General features: G+C 41.7%; 1 protein-coding gene across 2 annotated transcripts in view; it reads right to left on the bottom strand.

Annotated features, from left to right (window-relative positions):
• The window catches only part of arid3a (AT-rich interactive domain 3A), a 93,204-nt gene that overhangs the window by 24,355 nt on the left and 41,112 nt on the right, over positions 1–27,737 (bottom strand). For both annotated transcript variants that reach the window (XM_060846097.1, XM_060846098.1), the window contains exon 2: positions 10,091–10,163. In XM_060846097.1, the coding sequence (XP_060702080.1) occupies positions 10,091–10,163 (73 nt within the window). The remainder of the gene's footprint in view (positions 1–10,090; positions 10,164–27,737) is intronic.

Genomic DNA, 27,737 nt, shown 5'->3' with positions numbered 1-27,737 from the left:
AATTAGCCCAACATCTGTCATAGGGATACTGCTGGAATTACAATTAAAAAGGTTATAGCAGAATACTTAGAAAATTATTACAGGATCAGACAGAGTCAACATAATTTTGTTAAAGGGAAACCGTGCTTAACTAATTTGTTAGAAATTTTTGAGGAAGTAACAAGCAAGGTGAATAAAAGAGAACCAGTGGCGAATGGTGGACTTGGATTTCCAAAGGACATCAGGTTATATAAATTTCAAAGAATGAAAGATCAGCCAATTGAAACAGGAGATTCTGAGGAAATTCACAGGATGTTTCCCCTTATGATAGAGGCTAGAACCAAGGGACACTATTTAAGAACATATTATCTCCCTTGTAAGGCACAGAAATCGGACTACTTTTCTCGTATTAGTATACAGAACAACCTCGATTATCTGAACGAGATGGGCAAGGAGTATTTTGTTCGGATAACAGATTGTTCGGATATTGGATAGTGTTTTTATGGGACCTTGAGATCTTGTTCTGATAATCCAAAATTCAGATAATGGATTTTCAGATAATTAAGGTTGTTCTGTATTCAAATCTCTACACCAGGAAGCAGGAGTGGTCTGGCAATTGAAACTATTCATGGCTAAGCAAAACACACTTTTGATAGGCAAGGAGTCAAGGGTAATGAAAGGCAGACCAGAAAGTGAAGTTGAGACCAAAACGCGATAAGCCATGGTCTTATGAAATGACAGAACTGATTTGAAATGCAGAATAGTCAAGTCCTGCATCCAGTTCTATGTTCCCATCAGATACTTTAACCTAAACCTTTAACCTATTATAAAATCTGTAAACTTGTAAAGCAAGGGCTCAATTCCATTCACATTGCACTTAAGATTCACTATTATTTGAAGTTGTATAATATGCATTTTGCCCTTATTTCACATGTTAATCATGAAGTGAATGCATTTTCAGAATAGCTTTCACTTTTATTTAATCCAATTTATTGCCCAAATTTCTACACCAGGAACACGAATGCCACGGGCAGGCCAGCATTTGTTGCCAATTCTGAATTGTCCTCAAGAAGGAAATGGCGAGCTATCTTTTGAACTGTTGTTTGTTTGATGTAGATACATCCACAGTGCTGATATGGATTACAGTCCCAGATTTTTGAACTAGCAAAATTGAAGGAATGATGAAAAGTTTTTAAACTAGAGATATTGAGCAACTTGGAGAACTTCTAGGTGGTGGCATTACCATGTGCCTACTATCACATTGTTGTGGGGAAAATCACCAGCCTCGGAGTCAGAGTCAGGGTTCAACGACAGAGTTTATTGTACAAGGAAATACCGGAGCTCCAGAGAGAGAAAGACACCAACTGCACAGTGGTCGCTGCGATTCTTCTCTCTATCTGGGACACTCTCTCGGCAGAGCAGGTAACGGCTGTCTGGTGGTGTTTTTTTTTAAGTTGCGGTATAGTCCAGTTATGGTTTTTTTAACGGCTAAAATTTAAAGTTTTCTTTAAGCGCCTAGCGGACCCGGAAGCTGGTGTCGCGCTAGCTTACCTGGGAAGGTGTTTTTTGCTTATAAAAGCGCGCAGGCGAGGAACCCGAGGCACTACAGGGGTAGAGCCTCCCACCCACCCTCCTCCTCTAACCTAATAATAAGACCCGTTGTGGTAAGCAGGTAAGTGCTGCATTTTGCTTGTTTGTTTCTTTAGATCTAGTTTTTAAAGTTTACCTTTTAGAGGGATGGCAGCGAAGGTAGTGCAATGTTCCTCTTACAACATGTATGAGGTGAGGGAAGCCATTAGCGTCCCTGCTGGTTACTCTTGCAAGAAGTGCACCCATCTCCAGCTCCTCCAAGACCGTGTTAGGGAACTGGAGCTGGAGTTGGATGAACTGTGGATCATTCGGGAGGCAGAGGTGGTCATAGATCAGAGCTTTAGGGAAGTAGTTACTCCGAAAGTTATAGAGAGATGGGTGACAGTGAGGGGGAGTGGGAGGAAGCAGCCAGTGCAGGGACCCCTTGCAGTCATTCCCCTCAAGAACAAGTATACCGTTTTGGATACTTATAGGGGGGATGACTTACCAAGGCTAAGCAACGAGGTTCAGGCCTCTGGCACGGGGCGGCACGGTGGCACAGTGGTTAGCACTGCTGCCTCACAGCGCCAGGGACCTGGGTTCAATTCCCACCTCAGGCGACTGACTGTGTGGAGTTTGCACGTTCTCCCAGTGTCTGCGTGGGTTTCCTCCGGGTGCTCCGGTTTCCTCCCACAGTCCAAAGATGTGCGGGTCAGGTGAATTGGCCATGCTAAATTGCCCATAGTGTTAGGTAAGGGGTATATGTATGGGTGGGTTGCGGGTCGGTGTGGACTTGTTGGGCCAAAGGGCCTGTTTCCACACTGTAAGTAATCTAATCTAATCTGTCCCCATTGCTCAGAAGGGAAGGGTGGAGAAAGGTAGAGCGATAGTTATTGGGGACTCAATAGTGAGGGGCACAGATAGGTGGTTTTGCGGGGGCGACAGAGACTCACGATTGGTATGTTGCCTCCCAGGTGCAAGGGTACGTGATGTCTCTGATCGTGTTTTCCGGGTCCTTAAGGGGAAAGGGGAGCAGCCCCAGGTCGTGGTCCACGTTGGCACCAACAACATAGGTAGGAAGAGGTGTAAGGATGTTAGGCAGGCTTTCAGGGAGCTAGGTTGAAAGCTCAGAGCTAGAACGAACAGAGTTGTTGTCTCTGGTTTGTTACCCGTGCCACGTGAAAGAGAGTCGAGGAATAGGGAGAGAGAACAGTTAAATGCGTGGCTACAGGGATGGTGCAGGAGGGAGGGATTCCGGTTTCTGGACAACTGGAGTTCTTTCTGGGGAAGGTGGGACCTCTATAAACAGGATGGTCTACACCTGAACCTGAGGGGCACCAGGATCCTTGGGGGAAGGTTTGCTAGTGTTCTTTCGGGGGGTTTAAACTAACTCTGCAGGGGCATGGGAACCTGGATTGTAGCTTTAGGGTACAGGACCTGGAGTGTAGGGAGGTTAGGAACATGGCATCGATCTCAAAGGAGGATGCCTGTAAACAGGAAGGTGGCTTGAAGTGTGTATACTTCAATGCCAGAAGTATAAGAAATAAGGTAGGTGAACTTGCAGCGTGGGTTGGTACCTGGGACTTCGATGTTGTGGCCATTACAGAGACGTGGGTAGAACAGGGACAGGAATGGCTGTTGCAGGTTCCAGGGTTTAAATGTTTTAGTAGGGTCAGAGATGGGGGTAAAAGAGGGGAAGGTGTGGTATTGCTTGTCAAGGATAGTATTACAGTGGTGGAAAGGACAATGGAGGAAGACTTGCCATCTGAGGTAGCTTGGGCTGAGGTTAGAAATAGGAAAGGTGAGGTCACCCTGTTAGGAGTTTTCTACCGGCCTCCTAATAGTCCGAGAGAAGTAGAGGAAAGTATTGCAAGGATGATTCAGGAGAAGAGTGAAAGTAGTAGGATGGTTGTTATGGGGGACTTTAACTTCCCAGATATTGACTGGGAAAGCCAAAGCTCGAGTTCGTTAGATGGGTCGGTGTTTGTCCAATGTGTGCAGGAGGGTTTCCTGACACAATATGTAGACAGGCCAACAAGAGGTGAGGCTATACTAGATTTGGTTCTAGGTAATGAACCAGGCCAGGCGTTAGACTTGGAGGTAGGTGAGCACTTCGGGGACAGCGACCACAACTCGGTGACTTTTACTGCAGTGATGGAGAGGGATAAGGTGGCACTGCAGGGCAAGAGTTATAGCTGGGGGCAGGGAAATTATGATGCGGTGAGATATGACTTAGGATGCGTGGATTGGAAAAATAGACTTCAAGGGAAGAACACAAACGATAAGTGGAGATTGTTCAAGGAATAGTTATTGGGTGTCCTTGATAAGTATGTACCAGTCAGGCAGGGAGTAAAGGGTCTTGTGAGGGAGCCGTGGTTTAATAAGGAATTGGAATCCCTTGTGAAAGGGAAGAGGGCGGCCTATGTAAAGATGAGGCGTGAAGGTTCAGTTGGGGCGATTGAGAGTTATAAGGTAGCCAGGAAGGATCTAAAGAAAGAGCTAAGAGCAGCGAGAAGGGGACATGAAAAGTCCTTAGTTCGTAGGATTAGGGAAAACCCAAAGGCTTTCTATAGGTATGTCAGGAATAAAAGGATGACTAGGGTAGGTATCGGTCCAGTCAAGGATAGTAGTGGGAAGTTGTGTGTGGAGGCGGAGGAGATTGGAGAGACACTAAATCAATACTTTTCGTCAGTATTCACTCAGGAACAGGACACTGTTGCTGATGTGAATATTGAGTCACAAGTGATTAGAATGGATGGCCTTGAGGTATGTAGGGAAGAGGTCTGGGGAATACTGGAAAGGATGAAAATAGATAAGTCCCCTGGGCCTGATGGCATTTATCCTAGGATCCTCTGGGAAGCTAGGGAGGAGATAGCGAAGCCATTGGCCTTGATTTTTATGTCGTCGTTGTCTACGGGAATAGTGCCAGAAGACTGGAGGATAGCGAATGTGGTCCCCTTGTTCAAGAAGGGGAGTAGGGATAGCCCTAGTAACTATAGGCCAGTGAGTCTCACTTCTGTTGTGGGCAAAGTCTTAGAGAGAATTGTAAGGGATAGGATTTATGAACATCTGGATAGGAATAATGTGATCAAGGATAGTCAGCATAGTTTTGTGAAGGGCAGGTCGTGCCTCACAAACCTTATTGAGTTCTTTGAGAAGGTGACCAAGGAAGTGGACGAGGGTAAAGCAGTAGATGTGGTGTATATGGATTTTAGCAAGGCGTTTGATAAGGTACCCCATGGCAGGCTAATGCAAAAACTGCGGAGGTATGGCATTGAGGGTGCATTAGAAGTTTGGATTAGGAATTGGCTGGCTGGAAGGAGACAGAGGGTAGTAGTTGATGGTATAGGTTCATCTTGGAGTGCAGTTACTAGCAGTGTTCCACAAGGATCTGTTTTGGGACCATTGCTGTTTGTCATTTTTATAAATGACCTAGAGGAGGGGCTTGAAGGCTGGGTGAGCAAGTTTGTGGATGACACGAAAGTCGGTGGAGTTGTGGACAGCGAAGGAGGATGTGGCAGGTTACAGTGGGATATAGATAAGTTGCAGAGCCGGGCAGAAATGTGGCAAATGGAGTTCAATGTAGCTAAGTGTGAAGTCATTCACTTTGGTAGGACTAACAAGAAGATGGATTACTGTGCTAATGGTAGGCTACTTGGTAGTGTGGATGAGCAGAGGGATCTTGGTGTCCATGTACACAGATCTCTGAAAGTTGCCACCCAGGTTAATAGTGCTGTGAAGAAGGCATATGGTGTACTGGGCTTTATTGGTAGAGGAATTGAGTTCCGGAGTCCTGAGGTCATGTTGCAGTTGTATAAGACTCTGGTGCGGCCTCATCTGGAGTATTGTGTGTAGTTTTGGTCGCCATACTAGAGGAAGGATGTGGAGGCATTGGAACGAGTGCAGAGGTGGTTTACCAGGATGTTGCCTGGAATGGTAGGAAGATCGTATGAGGAAAGGCTGAGGCACTTGGGGCCGTTCTCATTGGAGAAAAGAAGGTTTAGGGGAGATTTGAAAGAGGTGTACAAGATGATTAGGGGTTTAGATAGGGTTGACAGTGAGAACCTTTTTCCGCTAATGGAGTCAGCTGTTACTAGGGGACACAGCTTTAAATTAAAGGGTGGTAGGTATAGGACAGATATTAGGGGTAGGATTCTTTACTCAGCGGGTTGAGAGTTCATGGAATGCCCTGCCAGTAGCAGTGGTGGACTCTCCCTCTTTATGGTCATTTAAGCGGGCATTGAATAAGCATATGGAGGTTATTGGGCTAGTGTAGGTTAGGTAGGCTTCGGTCGGCGCAACATCGAGGGCCGAAGGGCCTGTACTGCGCTGTATTTTTCTATGTTTCTACGTCATGATACATTTATACATTTTGTAATAATAGGTGATGAGGTCATTATCTGTAACATGGCTTGTTTATGGAAAGCATTGCAGAATCTTTAATAGCTTTGGTGCAGTCATTATCAGTTCCAGCGCAGCCTTTGTTAATTTCAGCATGGTCACTGTCAGTTTCAATGTCGACACGGAAGTCCATTGCTGTAGTAATGGGCGTTAATCACTCTTCCTGAGAAGGGCGATTACATCAACCCTGGCTATTATCACTCTGTATTGAGTCCATATCAAACTGTTAGCATTTCTATTAAAGGTGTCGGTGGGCAGTGTACACTGCTCATGTATATTCTCTCCCCCACCCTCCTTAAACGAATCAATTAGGTTGTGAGTTCATTGTGCTGACATTTTAGTGGCCCCAGGCAGTATTTGCTCTGCTGTCTCTCTCTCTCCATATTGTGACCAGGCGGCCATGTGTGTGTCTGTGTGCTTAGTGTCACCCTGCACTGTGCCATCTCCCTCTTCTATATTGACAATGAAGACTGAAATTATGGGTTTAGAATGTTTGTTAGAAAAATAACCTGGCAAATTGCTGCAGTGGATCTTGTTGTCAATGCATCTTTAAGTGGTGTCAATCAAGTAGATTGCTCTGTCCTGTGATAATATTCAGCTTCATGGGTGTGCAGCAAATGGAGAGTATTTCATCATGTTCCTGACTAACACTTAGTAGATTATGGAAAAAACCCTTGGTCAAGGTGCAGAATATAATCAAGAGGATTCCCTTGTTGCAGAATTCCCAGCCCTGCATCTGCTCTTGTAATCACAGTATGTGTGTGACTGGTCTAGCTGTGTTTCTGGTGACATTCCAACCAGCCCACCCCACAACCACCACAATGCTGAATATTACTTGTCACTTATTAGCTCAAGTCTGAAGTAGGAAAGGACTACTTCAATATCTTAAAGAGTGGTGAATGGTCAGAATACAGAAAATTGTACTTCAGTTTGCCTAGATCACTAACCAGAGAAACACCTGCATCTACCTCCTGGGGCTAACAATGATTGGTTTCTAAAAATCGTAACCATATTCCTTTGGGCTAGGTACAACTCCAACCTCCAATGCTACTTTATGCAACAACACATCAGAATAAATGTCTAGCAAAAAAAAAATCTAAAATATCAATAACAGAGCAAAATAAAAATACCATTTCTTATTCTATAAATGTTAATAAAGCAGTACAGATCACAGGCCTTGCACATTTCCTCCTCTCTTATTCTGAACACATTAAATATTATTGGCGTGTAGCCATGTCTACTCCCACAACCAAGAGGTTATTTTCATGGATAAGTCTAGGCATTTACTGTTGTCAGGCTACTTGAACAAATAAAATTAATCCTACTGGGCAAATTCTTGCTCATTCAAAACTCCCAAAGGAATATTATGGACTGATCAAGAACAATAACTCTTTGTAAAATGTTTAATAATCACAAATTATGAATGATAATGTCCATATTATCAGAAAAAAATACACACTATGAAAGGAAAATTCTCCACTTATTTTCAGTCTTCAATGAAGAGCGATCTTCAATTTATCATTTTATCCAATATTAATCCTCAAATGAACAGTTGCGTTTTTCTCCATACTTGCTGTTGCATTTCAAATATTTTTCCTCAAACTGGTGCATGGATTTCTAGTCTATGGTTTAAAAACTTTACAGTTGTTGTGGCAAAACAGTTAAAACCCAAAATTTACCAGAGACACCAGCAATCACACACTTAAAGTCACAATATCCAAGATTTTCATATCTGACAATAACTTTTCCAAGGAAATAATCATAGTTTGATTCCAATTATAAGGAGAATTCAAATTATAAGATAACTATTGACCACTATTATTTAATTTGGAGATAGAATACAAATTCTTCAGCTTTAGAGATGTTGATTTCCACTGACTCTTGAAAGTATATCCCACTATTCATTTTGGAATTAACAATTGAAGACTGCTAACAACATTTATTATTCGTTGAAGGTCGATCTAGAATATATGCTTGGTAATTTCAAACAGGAAAAGAATCGTAAGATACTAACTGTTAAAAACAAATTCTGGCAGAAGTGTGATTATAGTAGGTTGTTTCATGCGTCATGAAATTAGTACTGCTACAAAATTTTAACATCAAAAAGATTTTGAATTTTCCCATTGAAGACACTTGCGCCAAAAAAATGGTTATGAAAATATTTCTAATTGAGGGTAAAGGATAGTAACTGTTAATGTTGCATTATGTAGTACCAAAAGAACAAATTCAACTTCACCAGGATTTTACAATGGAACTGTAAAATTCTAGAGTTTTAACTTAACAGACTACTCAATGTAGTTTAATATTTTGCCAGACTTGGTTTGAGTTTGTTTTTAAATAGCAGCTTGTATATAACAGCTCTAATTTGAATTTTGGAAATTTGAGGTCCATGTATTTTCTTGGTGTTCATGTGGTTATATGCATGTGCAGCGGCACACTAGCATACTTGTAGTTATGAAGTAAAACTGAGTTTAATCCATCTGTCACCAGACAAAAACATTATTTGTGTGAATACCAGGAATTAGCTCACATTTGAAGGGATTTCTCGAATTTAAATTAAAACTTTAAAGCAACTTTTGTCCTGGATGTTCAGTCTTGAAAGGGAAGGGTCACATAACTGGAACAAGGTTACTTTATAAATGTTTGATTGCCCTTTTATTTTCATCAGATTGGTTATAAAACACACTTAACTATGGGTTTGTTTTCAAAACCAAAAACAATAGATAAGCTGCAGAGCTGGGCTGAGAGGTGGCAAATGGAGTTCAATGCGGACAAGTGTGAGGTGATTCAATTTGGTAGGAGTAACCGGAATGCAAAATATTGGGCTAATGGTAAGATTCTTGGTAGTGTAGATGAGCAAAGAGATCTCGGTGTACAGGTACACGGATCCTTGAAAGTTGCCACCCAGGTTGACAGGGTCGTTAAGAAGGCATACAGTGTTTTAGCTTTTATTAATAGAGGGATCGAGTTCCGGAACCATGAGGTTATGCTACAGCTGTACAAAACTCTGGTGTGGCCGCACTTGGAGTATTGTGTACAGGTCTGGTCACCACATTATAAAAAGGATGTGGAAGCTTTGGAAAGGGTGCAGAGGAGATTTACTAGGATGTTGCCTGGTATGGAGGGAAGGTCTTACGAGGAAAGGCTCAGGGACTTGAGGCTGTTTTCGGTGGAGAGAAGAAGGTTGAGAGGTGACCTAATAGAGACATATAAGATAATCAGAGGGTTAGATAGGGTGGACAGGGTGAGCCTTTTTCCAAGTATGGTGATGGCGAGCATGAGGGGGCATAGCTTTAAATTGAGGGGCGATAGATATAGGACAGATGTCAGAGGTAGTTTCTTTACTCAGAGTAGTAAGGGTATGGAATGCTTTGCCAGCAACGGTAGTGGATTTGCCAACTTTAAGTGCATTTAAGTCGTCATTGGACAAGCATATGGACATACATGGAATAGTGTAGGTTAGATGGGCTTCAGATTGGTATGATAGGTCGATGCAACATCAGGGGCCAAAGGGCCTGTACTGCGCTGGAATGTTCTATGTTCTATACTACTGCAACTAAATGACATAAATTATTTGCATTAGCCAGTTATTCTTAGGATAACTCCTCGTTACAAAATGGAACAAAACAATAATACTTGGGAATATTTATCACTCAATTAAACATACAAAAAGAAGCACTGTATGCAGCACATCATATAAGCTTTAAGATAAATGTTTCAAATGTCAATGGTTTTCAAAACATTATCTAATTACAAAGAAAACTGCTTAAAACTGACATCTTGGTTCAATCCATAACTTGGGTGTGATTCAATTTCATCCATAACTGTGGTTTGGTGCTACAATTGGCCTTAACTTCACAGAACTTAAGTGAGGATAGCAAAAGGCAGCAAGAGTTATCATTTGTCTCAAGATGCAGAGAAAAATGCAGAAAGTTCATTCATGTACTTTGCATAAGGATACAATCAATCAATCAGTTTTTTTCCTCTCTCATCACCAGCCCATCCAATCACAATTAATTAGCCATTGCTTACTAGGTGGGCTCCCACAGAGAAAGAACAGAAGTTATTAGCAGATTTGAAACAATCAGGAATCAGTGCTTTTAGGAAAGTGAGAGAGAAAACAGAAAAATGACAGCTTTACCTCGCTTCTGCATGAAACTGAAAAGGTCATCCAAAAATTCTTTCCTTCTTGGATCATTGTCTAGCTCATAGAGCTGGAAGAAAAAAACAATACAGTTCTTGATAATGGCACACAAACAGGAAACCACAAATATGTCATCCATGTCCCAGTAAAAAATCACACACCACTCCACAACCACCTGATGAAGGAGCAACACTTCGAAAGCTAGTGCTTCCAAATAAGCCTGTTGAACATTAACCTGGTGTTGTGTGATTTTTAACTTTGTACACCCCAGGTCAACAGCAGCACCTCCAAATCATGTCCTAGTTGGTTGAGTAAAGATAGCCTTGAGCGTGCATCTGGACATTTCAAAAAAACACATTCATTGTTCTTGGCTTGCCACTTCAAAAAAGCACTCATCATCAAGCAACAGCAAGTAACTTGCAAATACACTGAACAAATAAAGAACACAATTTTTATCCACATCCCATGAATACTGATTTTTAATAGCAATTATATTCCCTTGCTCTGGACAATAAACCAGAAACAAATAATTAACAAGCCAGGAGCTATTCCACCATTGTGCTCTGCATTGGCACCAGCTCAACAACAATTATTTAAACAAATTGCTTTCTTTGCCCTTTTCCCAAATTATACAATCTACATTTTAAAAATAGAATCAGACAAGTCTTTGCAATTTGTGACAGCACCTTCATCCATTGTGGCAGGATATAGCTTCGGTCATGGCTGCTGGAGGTCAATCATCTCCATTCCAGGGCATCACTACAAGAATTCCTCAGGATTGTATCCTGTGCTCAGGTGTTTTCAGACATATAATCAATGGCTATCCTCCAATCATTTAAGGTCAGAAGTGGGGATCTTCGCAAATACTTGCATAATGTTTAGCACCTTTTGCAACTCCTCAAATTCTGAGACAGTCCCTGTCTAATGGGACAATATCTAGGCAAGGATTGATAAAAGGTAAATAACATTCACACTAAGTGCCTGGCAATGCTCATCTCCAACTAGAGAGCAATTCTAACCATCACCTTTTCATGTTCAATGGCAATATCAACATCACAGGGCTACCAGAAACAGAACTGGACAAGTCGTATAAATGTTGTCATTACCAGGGCCAGAGATAGAGCGGTATTCACAGAGATAGAGTAACATCAGTGACACAGATAACAGACATCAACATCCCTTAAAAAATTATGTAAAACATCAACACATCTCCCAAACGTAGGGCAGCACGGTGGTTAGCACTGTTGCCTCACAGCACCAGGGTCCCAGGTTTGATTCCAGCCTCGGGCAACTGTCTGTGTGGAGTTTGCACATTCTACCTGTGTCTGCGTGGGTCTCCTCCGGGTGCTCTGGTTTCCTCCCACAATCCAAAAGATGTGCAGGGGTCAGGTGAATTGGCCATGCTAAATTGCCCATAGTGTTAGGTGCATTAGTCAGAGGGAAATGGGCCTGGGTGGGTTGCTCTTCAGAGGGTCAGTGTGAACTTGTTGGGCCTAAGGGCCTGTTTCCACACTATAGGGAATCTAATCAAACTTGATATAAAAATACACAGTGCAAGGGATATACACATAACTGATATACTTTATTTACAGCATAAATACTCAGACATCACATAACCTGAGGCATTTGAGACATAAAATTCTTGCCAATTTAGCAAGAGCACTGATTGGTAAGGTGCTGGTTTAAAAAACGGTTGCTGGAAAAATACAGTAGCTTTAGCAGAACGAAGTTACACCACAAGGTAATCTAATTAATGTCTAGGATTTAAGCCCAATCTTCTTTGATTCTCAACCCCAATTTCAAAGACAGACAAACAAACACAGTTGAGATAAATCAAAAGGAAGAAAGGATACATGAATGACTGGCTAGTTTACTGAAGCAAACTCCACGATCCGTAACATTACAGGCATGGGGATTGTATCTTATTTGGTTCATGAAGACACCAATGTATGCAGGTAGCCTCCAGTAGGTTTTAAGGATTATTCATTTAATTCTTATAACTGAGGTTTTATTATCTGAACTTCCAATAATTTGACAATGGTACAACAACGCATGGAGCAATCAAATCTTCGGGCACAGGCACAATCTTTCTTCCTGAAATGGAGTTCGAAAACCAGCTCAAACTTTGATTTCCCCTAGTTCGGCTGGTTGGCTCTCTCTCTCTCTCTCTCTCTCTCTCGATCTGAGGTCCCTGTTACCATTCAAACATCTACCATTTCTTTGGTCATAATACCTCATACAAGTCGAAGGATCAAAAGAACACTTTTAACAAGAATCAATGTCCAATTAACTTTCAGGTCTGGCCTCAAGCAAATGTCAGCTTGTTTGTTCTTAAAAAAAAACAAGTTGCTGCCCATAGCTCAAAGGTTTACTCAGCTCAATACCAAAAATTATAAATATAAAAATAATTTTAAAATAACTGAGTGTTCTAATAATAAAAATAAAAATTAGTTAAGACAAATGTAGGCCTCTTACAGTCTTAAAACAGGAGCAATTATAATGGAGAAAAACTAATTGCATATTTTGGTTCTGTCTTCACAAAGGGGGAACAGAAGAATCACGCCAAGAATGTTGGGGATCACAGGATTTAAGAGAAAGTGAGGACTGCAGATGCTGGAGATCAGAGCTGAAAAATGTGTTGCTGGAAAAGTGCAGCAGGTCGGGCAGCATCCAAGGAGCAGGAGAATCGACGTTTCGGGCATAAGCCCTTCTTCACCTCAGTTCACCTTCTCATCTAGCTTTGTGACATCTGCAAACTTGGAGATAATACATTTCATTTTCATCCAAATCATTAACATATATTGTGAATAGGTGGGATTCAAGCACTGGTCCCGACAGTATCCCACTACTTACTGGCTGTGCTCGGAAAAAGACCAATTTATTCTTAGTATTTGTTTTCTGTCTAACATCCTGCCCGTCTCTGTCCCAATCCCATATGCTTTGATTTTACAAACTAATCTCTTCTGTGGGCCCTTAGCGAAAGCCTTTTGAAAGTCCCAGTAAACACATCCAGTTATGTTCTAGTCATTATATATTAGTTATGAAGAAGGCCTTATGCCTGAAACGTCGATTCTCCTGCTCCTTGGATGCTGCCTGACCTGCTGTGCTTTTCCCGCAACACATTTTTCAGATCACAGGGTTTACCAAGAGAGGGGAACTGAAGGAAATCAATATTAGTAAGCAAGCGTCATTGGGGAAATTGATGGGGTTAAAGGCCTATAAATCCCCAGGGTATATTATTATTAAATAATATATTATTAATATATTATATATATTAAATCTACTTCCTAGAGTTCTTAATGTGGCTCTTGAAATAGAGGAATTGTTGTCACCTTTCAAGATTCTATAAACCTTCAAACAATTCTTACGGATTGGAGGTAATGTAACTCCACTATTCACAAAAGAAGGCAGAGAGAAAGCAAGGTATTATAGACTGGTTAGCCTGACTTTGGCAGTTGTGAAAGAGTCCATTACTGTACAAAGATTCATTAATAGAGCTCTTGGAAGATAGTAACAGGATCAGATGCAGTCAGTATGGATTTTCAATGGGAACTCATGTCTTCTGGAATGTTGAGAGAACATAACTAATATATAATGACTAGAACATAACTGGATGTGTTTACTGGGACTTTCAAAAGGCTTTTGCTAAGGGCCCACAGAAGAGATTAGTTTGTAAAATCAAAGCATATGGGATTGGGACAGAGACGGGCAGGATGTTAGACAGAAAACAAATACTAGGAATAAACTGGTCTTTTTCCGAGCACAGCCAGTGAGTAGTGGGATACTGTCGGGACCAGTGCTTGAATCCGATTCACAATATATGTTAATGATTTGGATGAAAATGAAATGTATTATCTCCAAGTTTGCAGATGTCACAAAGCTAGATGAGAAGGTGAACTGATGTGAATGCAGAGATGTTTCAGTGTGATTTAGACAAGTTGGCAGACCGAAAACTAGTAGGAATAAACAGTGTTCAAATGCATGGCAGATGAATTATAATGAGGATACAAAGATACCCAATTTGGTAGCAAAAACAGAAAGACAACCTGTCTGAGTGGCAACAGGTCAGGAAAGGGGAAGGTGCAACAAGATCTGGGTGTCCTTGTCCACCAGTCACTGAAAGAAAGTGTGCAGGTGAAGCAAGCGGTGAAAGCAGCAAATGGCATGTTGACCTTCGTAACTAGAGGACTCGGATGCAGGAGCATGTGTGTCTTGATGCAAATGCACTGGAACTTGTTGAGACCAGAATACAATGTATAGTTTTAATCTGTTTATCTATGGATGGATCTTCAGGCTATGGAGAGTGTGCAACAAAAAGTTACCAGACCAGTTCTGTTTTGAGAACTGGATTGGTTATGACTGGAGCTTAGAAAAATGATGGTGTCTCTCGTGGACAGCTATAAAATTTAAACAGGACTAGACACAGTAAATTCAGGAATGACGTTCTTAAAATCTGGGGAATCCAAAACGAGGAGTCACAGTCTAAAGATATGGGATTTATAAAATAAGCCATTTTAAGATTGAGATGAGAAATTTCTTCACCCTGGGATTAGTGAGCCTATAGCAATGAATAATGGTGGATCTCTCAGCCTTTGAGGCTACTCCATCATTAAATAATATCGTGGCTGATCTGATTTTAACCTCGATTCGACATTCCTGAATACCCCCAATAATTTTACATCCCTTTGGTAATCAAGGACCTGCTTCTGTCTTTAAAAGATGAAGGGTTCTGCATCCACTCCTTTTTGATCTAAGGAATTCCAGCAATCTCAACCCTCAGAAAAGAAAATTCCCTCATCTCAGTTTTAAATTTTTAAACTATGATCCCTAGTTACATTTTTCCCATAAGAGAGAAAAGTCCTTTCAGCATCTACCCACTCAAGTCACTGCAGAATCTTGAATGTTTCAATTAAGTCACCTGATTCTTCTAAACTTCAGAGGTTACAGGCTTAGTATGTCTAGCCTTTCCTCATAAGGCAATGCATACATTCCAGGAACCTGTAGAATTTGCTGCCACAGAAAGCAATTGAGGCCAAAACATTAAGTGTTTTCAACAACAAGGGGATTATATGCATCAAAGAGTATAGGGAGAAAGAAGGAACAGGGTATGGAGTTGGATGATCAGCCATAATAATAATGAACAATGGAGCAGGTTTGAAGGGCTGAATGGCTTATTCCTGCTCCTATTTTCCATGTTTCTAGTTAATAAAATCCAATATTTCCTCAAACAGCTCTATTAAATATGTCATGCATAACTTGCCTTTTAAAAATCTATGCTGGCTATTTTTAATTATTTAATGTCTTCTGAAAACAGAGCATTGAAGCATTCTCCATATTGCCAACTAACCAACAACTTATTTCTTTTAAGGAGTGCAGGGGAGGAGAAGAAGGATAACAATAATGGACCAGAGATTACACTCACATGTGTGGCCCTCACTGGTTAGGTCAGCATTTGATACTCACCCCCAACTGCCTTCTCAAGCTTCCACTCAATGAGGTGAAGGTCTGCTACCAAGAAGGGAGTCCAGGACATTGGCTCAACAACAGAAAAGGAATACTGATGATGTTCCCATGTTTCTTATTTCAGAGATCATGGATTTGACAGATGTGCAGAAGACAACTTGGTGGGTTGCTGCAGTATATGGTGCATATAATACACATTGCTTACACACACATATGCAGCAATGTAAGGAATGAACGTTAAAACAAATTAAACAAATTTGAGTGGGACAGGTGGACAGGCAATAGCCTTGTGGTATAATGGCTAAGGTTTTATTTCAGAAATTCAGGTAATGTACTGGGGACCCGCGTGCGAGTCCAGCTACGGCAATGATGGAATGTGAATTCCATAAACGTCAGGAATTAAGACCATTAAACCATTGCAGATTGTCAGGAAAACCCATGTTGTTCTCTAATGCCACTTAGAGAAGGAAATCCTTACACGTCTGGCCTACACATGATTACAGACTCAATATGTCTCACTTGCCCTCTGAAATGGCCTAGGAAGCCACACAGTCTACTTCAAAAGACCATAAGATGCAAGAGCAGAAGCAGGCCTTTCAGTCCACCAGGTCTGCTCCACAAAGAAATACACCCTTTTTTTATTTTGAGTGTGTATTACTGGAAAAGCACAGCAGGTCAGGCAACATCCAAGGAGCAGGAGATTCGACGTTTCAGGCCGGAGCCCATCATCAAGAATGAAGCTGGGAATCTCGGGCGTGGAGAGATAACAGCCAATCCCTGTGATGGAACTGAAATCCGGCCTCCCAGATGACAAGCAGGGATATTAGCCATTGAAACTAATTTGGAGCTTCACACATTTTGTTTGTACTCAGTTACTCAAACATGTATCCAGACATATTGCATCTGCAAAGAGAAACTCCTGTTGAACATATTTTTTTCAAGAACATTTTATTACTGATTTTTTTAAAGTAAGTGCATACATATGGTGTAATACATCTAATCCGTAGCATACTAGTTGGCTTGCTGTTGTTATGTGGCTTCTACTTCGACTATAAGTGCCTATGTGTACAAGTGCCATCCATTATCCACACGTCACTTGGAATATGGCGTCAGGAATTATGGAAATGTAAACTTGTTTCAGAGATGTAGGAGAGCAAGTTATAGAAAAAGAGAGCAAATTGTAAAAAAAAAGTTTACAACTTCAGATTATTGGACAAGTTAAAAAGGCTGTGTATTTCCATTTCTGGCTGCTGCAAAAAGAGCAGATTTGGAACTTCCACCATTGTCAATGGCAAGATGATGAAATATAGCTACAAATTTTTTTTTTAAAAATCAGTGTGTAAGAGTTGCAACTTAAATCTCTCAGAGGAGCAGAAAAACCAGAATGCAGAAATGATTAAAGTTTTGAACTCTGTATTGACATTATATATGAACAATATCGGTTTGCAATCAGAGCATGGGGGATAGAAAGATTATTTATCGAACAATAAATGACTGCATTGATCAACTCAAAACAGGGTAGGGGAGTTCAACTAGGAGAGCATAGGTTTAAAGCGAGAAGGAAAAGATTTAAAAAGGACCTACTGTGTGTAACTTTTTTTTTTAACACACAGAGGGTGGTGCATGTCAGAAGTGATGGAAGCTGGTAAAATGCCAACATTTAAAAAAGCCATCTGGATCAATACACGAATAAAAATGGTTGAGGGGGATATGGGCCAAATGGGATGGGATTAATTTAAGATATTTGGTCAGCATGGATGAGTTGAACTGAAGGATGTGTTTCCGTGCTGTACTCTTTAGAACTCTAATGACTTGTACTTCTGCTCTAAGTGCCTATGTGTACAAGTGCTGTCCATTAAACACATGATGTGGAGGGGGGATCCAAGATGGCGGCGACCCAGCAAGACTGAGTCCACAGTGCTCTACCCAAAACTTGGGAAAAGTGGGCTATCCACCCCCACCACACTCACTAAACCATTTATAATAGTTGTTAACCTTAAATAGTTACCTATTAGTACATTTAAATAGTCTAATACTAGCTGGAAAATGAGTAAAGGGAAGGGAACAGGCGGCTCTAAGAAAGCAGGGACCCCTCCCCCACCCTCTCCCTCTTCATCTGCAACAAAGGTGTCTTCAGCTACTTCAGGAGATTTACCAATGAAGATGAGCTTTGAGGAGATGTTTGCCAGGTGGGAGGCAAAGATTGATGCTTTTATCGATGAGTCTCGGCAGAGCAGAGAAGCACTATCAGCCGAGCTGCAGAAGCAGGGCAGAGACATTCAGGAATTGGAGTGCCGAGTCAGAGAGGTGGAGTCGAAGGCCGCAGCCTCAGAGACTGGGATAAAAATCAACAGCCGACCACATCCGTTTTCTCGAGAATCGAGTCCAGAACCTAGAAAACCACATTGATGACTTCGAAAATCGATGTCGTAGAAAAAATATTCGGTTGTTGGGCCTGCCCGAGCAGGAAGAGGGAGGTCAGCTGACAGCATTCTTAGAGCATTGGCTGCCGCAACTTTTAAATCTGCATAATGGATCAGGCCAGGTAAGGGTAGAATGGGCCTACCGGGTCACAGTACGTGGGCCCGGCTCAACCCAGCGCCCACGCCCGGTCCTGTTCCAGCTGCAGAGCTATAGGGAGAGGCAGATGCTCCTGGAAGCCTCAAGAAATCTGGGAAAAGATCCCCAAGCTATGACCCACAAAGGATCCAGGATCATGCTGTTCCAGGACTTCTCCCCAGCTTTGGTCCGAAAGAGGAAGGCATTCGATGAGGCGAAGAAGCGTTTAAGGGACTTAAATATCCAGTACTCCTTACGATATCCAGCGACGCTACGCCTTAGCCACGAAGGATCCATATATAACTTCGGATCACCGGAGAAGGCTAAGGAATTCTTGGACTCTCTTAAATAAACTGTAAGAGATTGTGGACGCTGGCCTGCCTTTCCCATTATTTTGGTTTACATCCCTTCATCTTTTCTTATCTTTCCCCCTATGTGTGTATGTATATATATATATGTTGGGGCGTTTGGTTAATGTTGATGGGGAGAGGTGGTTACCTTATTCTATTTTACTTCTGTTTTTAGGAGCGGGGTTGTTTTTCTTTCCCCTGTTATTTTGTGGTATTATATTTAAGTATTACATGTTGAGATTGTAATCTTATAGTTATATATGGTATTAATATTCCCAAATATATTTAGATGTGGGTGGGGGTGAGGTGTTCACTGTTAACTCTAGCTTTATATTATATTTGAATTCTCCTCATTTTATTGAGAAACACCTGGGTCAAGGGTGGGGCACTGGTTGGAAGAGGGTAAGATGGACTGTGGGAGAGGAAGTGACGCTCCCTGGGAACAAGGGAGAAAATCTCCAATTTGGAATGTTTTATATTTTTTATACTTAGAAAGAGTTTTTTGTTATATTGTTTTGAGTGTATCAGAGAATCTTTACTTTTGTAAATCTTGTATGCTCCATGCTCGGGATGTTCTAGATAGGGTTTCCCGTCCCGAGGGGTCTCGGATCTGTCCAGATGATTATGGCTGAACAGTCGGTTAAGTGGTGCACCTGGAATGTCAGGGGGAGTAATTCGCCAGTTAAAAGGAAGAAAATATTATCAAATCTTAAGAAGGAGAGAGTTGATATAGCTCTCCTACAGGAGACACACCTGTCGGATAAAGAACACTTAAAATTACGACAGGGCGGATTTGATCAGGCCTTTTTTTCCTCTTTTAATTCAAAAAGCAGGGGAGTCGTTATCCTTGTCCGGAAGAACTTCCCTTTGAAAATTCTAAATCAGATAAAAGACGAATCTGGACGATATATTTTGATTAAAGCCCTCATAAATGGAGAGGAATATGGGATCTTAAATGTATACTGCCCCCCTGCACACCCCTTTAAATTCATAACGGAAGCTTTTTCAAAACTGATGGCCTTTGGTGCCCGTCATACAATTATAGGGGGAGACTTTAATTGTATTATGGATCCGGAAATAGACAGGATTCCCAAGAGTGCCGCTGGAGTATCTCCCAGATCTAGACAACTGGCGGACCTGAATAAAGAATTAGGATTGGTAGATGTATGGAGATGTCTCCATCCACAGGGTAGAGATTTTTCTTTCTACTCTAATCCACATAAATGTCACACAAGAATTGATATGTTTTTTGCCCCATCGATTTTTCTAAACTCTATAGCAACCTGTAAAATAGGTACTATAGCAATCTCTGACCATGCCGCTGTATACATGGAAACTAAGGTAAAGAACAATGGGACATCTGCTCGGCATTGGCGTATGGACCCCTTCCTGATAAAAGATAGCAAATTTTTAAAGTACTTCTCCCAAGAACTTAAAACTTTTTTAGAAATTAATACTGGTACGGCTAGCAATCCGTCAATGATGTGGGAGACCATCAAAGCTTATTCAGCGACCCAGAGGAAAATGAAGGGAGAGCAACAGCGTCTGCTCGAAGCTCGCCTAAAAGCAGCCGAAACAGCATACGCTGATAGACCTTCTATCACAAAATTGCAGAGGATTACAGCTCTTAGGACAGCTTTAAACACCGCGCTTACTCAAACGGCTAAAAGGGAAATATTATTTGCGAAACAAAGATTATATGAATATGGCGACAAACCGGGTAGATACTTAGCATTTCTTGCAAAGAAAAAGAAAGCCCCTCAAACTATTCCGACCATCAAGGAAAGTACAGGTACCCTGACTCATGATCATAAAAAGATCAATGCGACCTTTAAAGAATTTTATTCTGAACTATATAGATCGCAGGATTGTGAAGATAGGATTAGGAGGATGCAGTCATTTTTTTAAAAATTTGACCTTCCCGGGCCTGACTCCGGAACAGGTGTCGGCCCTAAATACCCCTTTAACAGTCCAAGAAATACTTGAGGCAATTAGGCAACTTCAGAGCGGAAAAGCACCGGGCCCGGATGGTTTTCAAGCTGAATTCTATAAAGAATTTACAGGAATATTGGTTGACCCATTTATGGATATGTATAATTTTGCGCATAGTCAGGTCTGTCTCTCGCCCACGCTGAAAGAAGCAAATATTTCTCTTATCCTCAAAAAAGGAAAAGACCCAGAAGATTGTGCATCTTACAGACCAATATCCTTACTAAATGTAGACTTTAAAATTCTCTCAAAAATGTTAGCACTAAGACTAGAAAGGGTACTGCCATATATTATAAAGGAGGACCAGACGGGATTTATTAAGGGCCGCAGATCATCCAATAATATCAGAAGGGTCTTGAATATGATCCAAGCCTGTCATCAGGGAAAGATACCAGGAGTAGTAATTTCATTGGATGCGGAAAAGGCATTTGATAGGGTTGAATGGTCATATTTATTTTACACATTGGAAAGGTTTGGCGTTGGACAGGTGTTTACCAAATGGGTTTCAACATTGTATAATGACCCCAAAGCAGCTGTTATTACTAATGGGTTAAGATCGGATGGCTTCAGTGTGGGTAGGGGCTACCGTCAAGGATGTCCTCTCTCACCATTGTTGTTTACACTGATAATCGAACCATTAGCAGAAGCCATCCGGACTGATCCTAATATAACGGCCCCGAGGATTGGTACAGGTAAACACAAAATTACCCTCTATGCAGATGACGTTCTCTTATTCCTCAGTAATCCTTTAATGTCAGTGCCTCGTCTAATTCAAGTTATTAATACATTTAGTGCATTCTCAGGCTATAAAATTAATTTTTCAAAATCGGAAGCCATGCCAATGGGTGGTCTGGCTATGATACCCCACTTAATGGACGGATCCCCTTTTCCCTTCCGTTGGTCCCTGGAGGGCTTCTTATATTTAGGTATTTTTATCACGCCAGTATTTGATCAGCTGTATAGGGCTAATTTTGTACAATTAATGGAAAGGATAAGGCAGGACCTCCAGCGATGGAAAGACCTTCCGATTTCCTGGCTAGGGAGAATAGCATTAATTAAAATGAATGTTCTGCCCCGTCTCTTATATCCTATGAGAATGCTCCCGCTGATGCTGCCAAGGCTAGCCCTACGTAAATTATATGGCTGGTTGGGCTCCTTTATTTGGAACCATAGACGGCCCCTTATTAAGCTGAAGAAGCTACAGCTTCCACAGTCAAGGGGAGGACTGGACTTCCCAGACTTTAGGAAATATCAGTTAAGCTCCCTACTAAGTTACATAGCTGATTGGGTTTCATCTGATCCACAATCAATTTGGCTGGATATCGAAGCCTCCCAAGTAAAATACCCACTTATTAACCTTTTATTTTCAGATAAGAGGAAAATCATTACAGACCACTGTAAAAATCCCATAATATTAAACACAATTAAGGCCTGGAATATAATGCGGCAAAATGAGGGTAACTCACATAAAACATCCCCCCATGCACCAATAGTAGGCGCATGGGGATTCCAACCGGGGATTACAGATGCCACCTTTGGAGATCCAGGGGCATCTCATGCTTAGGGGACCTATTTAAAGATGGGATCCTGATGTCCTTTGAGCAGCTGCGTCTGAAATTCGGAATACCTAATGGGGATCTCTTTCGATACTTCCAAGTTCGAGATTATATACAGAGGAAGACTACATTAATAGATAGTCTTTATAAATCAGACAGAGAACGTAATGTCTTACGACCAGCGGGGGCATCCTCCGTTAGTACTATATACCATTTGCTACATGATGGAGTCTCAGGAGACATGGATGACCTGCCTAAAACATGGGAGCAGGACTTGGGGCTAGAAATCTCTGAGGATATGTGGAATGACATTTGGGAAAATGCTAGAAGAATTGCTATCTGTAACAGAACTCAGGCTATCCAACTAAAGATACTTCATAGGGCCCATATAGCTCCGGCTCGACTGGCAAAATTTAAGGCAGGAGCATCTCCAATGTGTCCTAAATGCAAAATAGAGGTGGGTACTCTTGTACATTGTCTGTGGACTTGTCAGAAAATCCGCAGATACTGGACTAAAGTGGCAAATACCCTGACAGAAATTTTAGGAACGGAAATTAGGGTGGACCCTGTATCTCTCCTTTTGGGCTTTTCGAACCTCTCATCTCTGGATATGCATGGGAAGAGACTATTTTCTATTCTCTCTTTCTGTGCAAGGAAAAATATTTTGGTGAACTGGGTGGCTGAGGGCCCCCCTGGACTTTCAAATTGGCACAGATTAATTATGGAATATATCCCCCTTGACTTCCTCACAAATATGGTGCACCGAAAGACTGAATTATTTTATAAAATATGGCAGCCCTTTTTGAATTATATAAATGCAGATATTTCGGCTATCCTAACAAGGGCTTTTATTTAGTGAAGATTTCAGACCGGGCTGCTCCGGGGCCCCTTGGGAGAGGAATCCTGCGCGAATACGGGTTTTATTATATTTGATGTTTATACATTCCGAGCATGTAAGAGACTTAGGTATACACTCTGGTTAGTTATAGGTTAGATTAGTAGAAAGTTGAGTTTTTTTTTTCTTTCTTTTCTCGTTTTTTTTTTCTTTTTTTGTTTTCTTTCTTTCTCTTTTCTTTGTTAAATTATGACTATTGTATATATGATTTAATTGTACATCAATGTTTGTATTTGAGAGTTTTGTTTATTTTTGTAAATTTGCAAAAATGTTAAATTTCAATAAAAATATCTACAAAAAAAACACATGATGTGGAGGTGATGGTGTTGGACTGGGGTGGATAAAGTTAAAAATTACACTAAACAGGCTTATTTGGAAGCACAAGCTTTTGGATTGATGCTCCTTCGTCAGGTAGCTATTGGAGTACGATCACAGAACACTGAATTTATAGCAAACCACACAGTGTCATACACTATTGTGATATATTGAACAAACCTAGATTGCTGTTAAGTCCTTAATCTTTTTAGAATGGGTTGCAGGTTTCGATTGTAAACTCCAGTACTACTTTAAAGTCACATTCCCAAGATACCTTCAGGTTTTATTTCAAAAAGGTGACATCCCAGATCTGACAATGCATTAAAGTTAGGAGGTTAAAATCTGTATATATTCCAATCTTGAGTCAGACTGGTTCTATTTCCAAAGTAGGAATTAATAAAAAATATTGACTGCGTGTGCACACGCGCATGTATGTTGAGGAGCGGGGGGAGAAGAGGAGAGGGGTGGGAAGAGGTGGGGAGAAAGGGCGGGGAAGAGAGTACGGCATTCGACAAGGTTCCTCATGGTTGACTGTTTAGTAAGGATTGGTCTCATGAAACACAAGGAGAACTATCTATTTGAATACAGAACTGGCTTGAATGTAGAAGACAGAGGGTGGTAATGGAGTGTTGCTTTTCACACTGGAGGCCTGTGACCAGTGGAGTGCCAGAAGGATTGATGCTGGGTCCACTGCTTTTCGTCATTTACACAAATGATCTGGATGTGAATATAGGGAGGTACAATTAGTAAATTCGCAGTTGACACCAAAACTTAGAGGTGGAATGCACAGCAAAGGAGGCTACATTAGAGTACAAACGGGATCTTGACCAGATGAGCCAAACAGGCTGAGAAGCAGCAGATGAAGTTTAATTCAGATAAATGTGAGGTGCTGCATTTTGGAAAGGCAAATCTTAGCAGGACTTATACACTTAATGCTAAAGGTTCTAGGGGGTGTTGCTGAACAAAGAGACCTTGGAGTGCAGGTTCATAGTTCCTTCAAAGGAGAGTTGCAGGTAGATAGGATAGTGAAGGCAATGTTAGATATGCATTCCTTTATTGGTCACTGCATTGGAGTATTGGAGTTGGGCGGTCATGTTGCGGCTGTACAGGACATTTGTTAGGCCACTGTTGGAATTTCGCATGCAATTCTGGTCTCACTCCTATCGAAAGGATGCTGTGAAACTTGAAAGGTTTCAGAAAGATTTACAAGGATGTTGCCAGAGCTGGAGGATTTGCACTATAGAGGGAGGCCGAACAGGTTGGGGTTGTTTTCCTGGAATGTAGGAGGCTGAGAGGTGACAGCTGAAAATGTGTTGCTGGTTAAAGCACAGCAGGTCAGGCAGCATCCAAGGAATAGGAAATTCGATGTTTCGGGCATAAGCCCTTCATCAGGAATGAGGAGAGGGTGCCAGGCAGGAGAGGTGAACTGATCGAGGTTATAAAATCATGAGGGGCATGGATAGGACAAATAGTCAAGGTCTTTTCCCTAGGGTGGGGGAATGCAGAATTAGAGGGCATTGGTTTAGGGAGAGAGGGAAAAAATTTAAACAGACCCAAGGGGCAACTTTGTCATGCAGAGGGTGGTGTATATATGGAATGAGCTGCCAGAGCAAGTGGTGGAGGCTGGTACAATTACAACATTTACAAGGCATCTGGATGGGTATATAAATAGGAAGTATTTAGAAGGATTTGGGCCAAGTGCTGGCAAATGGGACTAGATTAGGTTAGGATAGCTGGTTGGCATGGACGAGTTGGACCGAAGGATCTGTTTCCGTGCTGTACATCTCTATGAGTTTGAGTATATGCCGGTGAGAGGGTGTGCGCATGGGTTTGAATGTTGGGTGTGTGAGTGTGTGCCTAAGAGAGAGCGTTGTATGGTACATGGTCTATGCAAGTATGAGAGTATGTAAGAGGGTGTGTGTACATGTGCGAGAGCGTATAGTGTATTGGGGTCACCTGTAGTGTGACATGAACCCAAGGTCCCGTTTGATGCCATCCTCATGGGTACCTAACTTAGCCAGCAGCTTTGCTCAAATGGGAACCAAATCTGCACCGCAATATGCTAACATTCTCATGCACGAGTTCAAACAAGCCTACTTCTGCGCAGGACATCCAACCAACATTATACACCAGATATATTGATGACATTTTCTTCCTCTAGACTAGTCATTGAAACAACTACACAGTGATATCAGCAAGTTTCTTCCCACCATCATACTCACCATGGACTACTTCTTTGTATCTATCTCATTCTAGAACACATGTATCTCCATCAAGTACCTCAACTCTACCACAAACCCACAGATAGTCTCAATGCTGCACTTCTCTAGCTTTCACCCTAAACATATTAGAACAGCCATCCCCTACAGACAAGCCCTACACATACAGAGAATCTGTTCAGATGATTAGATTAGATTAGATTAGATTAGATTCGATTCCCTACAGTGGGGAAAACAGGCCCTTTGGCCCAACAAGTCCACACCAACTCTCCGAAGAGCAACCCACCCAGATCCATTCCCCTACACCTAACACTACGGGCAATCTAGGTTGGCCAATTCACTTACCCTGCACATCTTTAGACTGTGGGAGGAAACCGGAACACCCGGAGGAAACCCACGCAGATATGGGGAGAATGTGCAAACACTAAACAGACAGTTGCCCGAGGCGGGAATTGAACCGGGTCCCTGGCGCTGTGAGGCAGCAGTGCTAACCACTGAGCCACCATGCCGTGGAAAATAGAGGAAACACGACGGACACTTGAAGGTGCTGATGGATGCTCAACTCATCGATCGCCAGTTCCGAAATGCCACAGTGAGAAGTTATAATGACCTCTTCAGGAGACAGACACAGGATGTGGCCAATAGGTACCCTTTGCAGTCCAGTACTTCCCAGGAGCACAGAAACTATGCCACATTCTTCAGAGTCTGTAACACATTATCGAGGACAACCACCTTACCAAGACCTTCCCTACGCCTCCACTTCTTGCCTTTAAACAACTGCCAAACCTTAAACACACCATTGTTCACAATAAACTGCCCAGCCTTCAGGATAACATCGACCACAATACCACATTATCGTGTCATGGCAACCACTGCAAGATGTATCAGAGTGTTGACATGGATACTACCATTACACATGGCAGGTACTCATTTGACTGGGCCAACATTGCCTCTCTCATGCACTGTAGACATGGATGCCCTGAGGCAAAGTTCATTGGCAAGACCAAACAGACGCATTGACAGCAGATGAATGGACACCGCAACAATCGCCAGACAGCGATGTTGTCTCCCAGTTGGGGAATATTTCAGCTGTCAGGGATATTCGGCCTTGGATCTTCAGGTGACCATCCTCCAAGGCGAACTTTGGGATATGCAATAACAGAGTGGTGAAGCAGAGGCTGATAGCCAAGTGTGGTACCCATGTGGAAGGCCTCAACCAGGACCTTGGGTTAATTTCACACTACAGGTCACCCCACTACATTATACACACTCACACATAAGCAAACACAGACATTTCCATACTCATGCAGACACCCCCCCCCCAACTCTCTCTCTCTCCCTCTCTCTCATACGCATATACTCCATCACACATGCACAAACTCTATCAAGCACACACACACAAGTCTATGGGATGAATTTGCAGAACTGTTAATGCAGATACATTCCATTTCAGTGAGTTTTGAGATGGTTTGTAACGAAGGCTAAGGTTCTGGATGTAAGTTTGCTCGCTGAACTGCAAGGATCATTTTCAGACATTTTGTTCATAAGGCACAATCTGTAGGCAGTCAATATTTTTAATAATCCATGTAACATTTTATAAATTCCTACTTTGGAAAGAAAACAAGTCTGACTCAAGATTGGAATACATACAGACTCTAACTTCATATCTTTAATGCAATGTCTGAACTGAGATGTCACTTTTTTTAATAAAACCTTAAAATATCTCAGGAATGGGACTTGAAAGTAGTTCTGAGATTTATATATAAATGAATCAAAACCTGCAACCCATTCTGAAGATGAAAGACTTAACAGCAATCTAGGTTTCTTCAATATATTGCATCAGCGTATGACACTGTGATGGCTTGCTATAAATTCTGTGTCCTATGATCCTACTCCATTAGCTACCTGACGAAGGAGCAGCGCTCCTAAAGCTGTACTTTCAAATAAACCTGTTGGACCAGAACCTGGTGTCATGTGATTTTTAACATTAAACAACAGAGTTGAATCCTTGAGCTTGTGGACAAGTGAAAGCTGATCTTGTCAAAGATAGGATCATCTTAGATCCTACAGTGAGAGTACTTTCGTATCAAGACTTCAAAAGGACTTCACCTAGATCATGACAAATGATGTAGCAGGGCTATAACATCAGATATGAACGGAGCACTATGATTTGTTGGATCTGTGAATTATTTAGCAAAATTCTTGCCTAATTTATCACAAGAGAATGCAACTCCATACAAGCTCATTGCTGTGTGTTCTGTGCCTCATGTTGTTAGCAGCTTTCAGCAGAATCTAATA

Source organism: Hemiscyllium ocellatum, chromosome 28 (assembly GCF_020745735.1).
Source record: "Hemiscyllium ocellatum isolate sHemOce1 chromosome 28, sHemOce1.pat.X.cur, whole genome shotgun sequence".
NCBI lineage: Eukaryota > Metazoa > Chordata > Chondrichthyes > Orectolobiformes > Hemiscylliidae > Hemiscyllium > Hemiscyllium ocellatum.
This window is presented reverse-complemented; position numbering and strand designations above follow the sequence as displayed.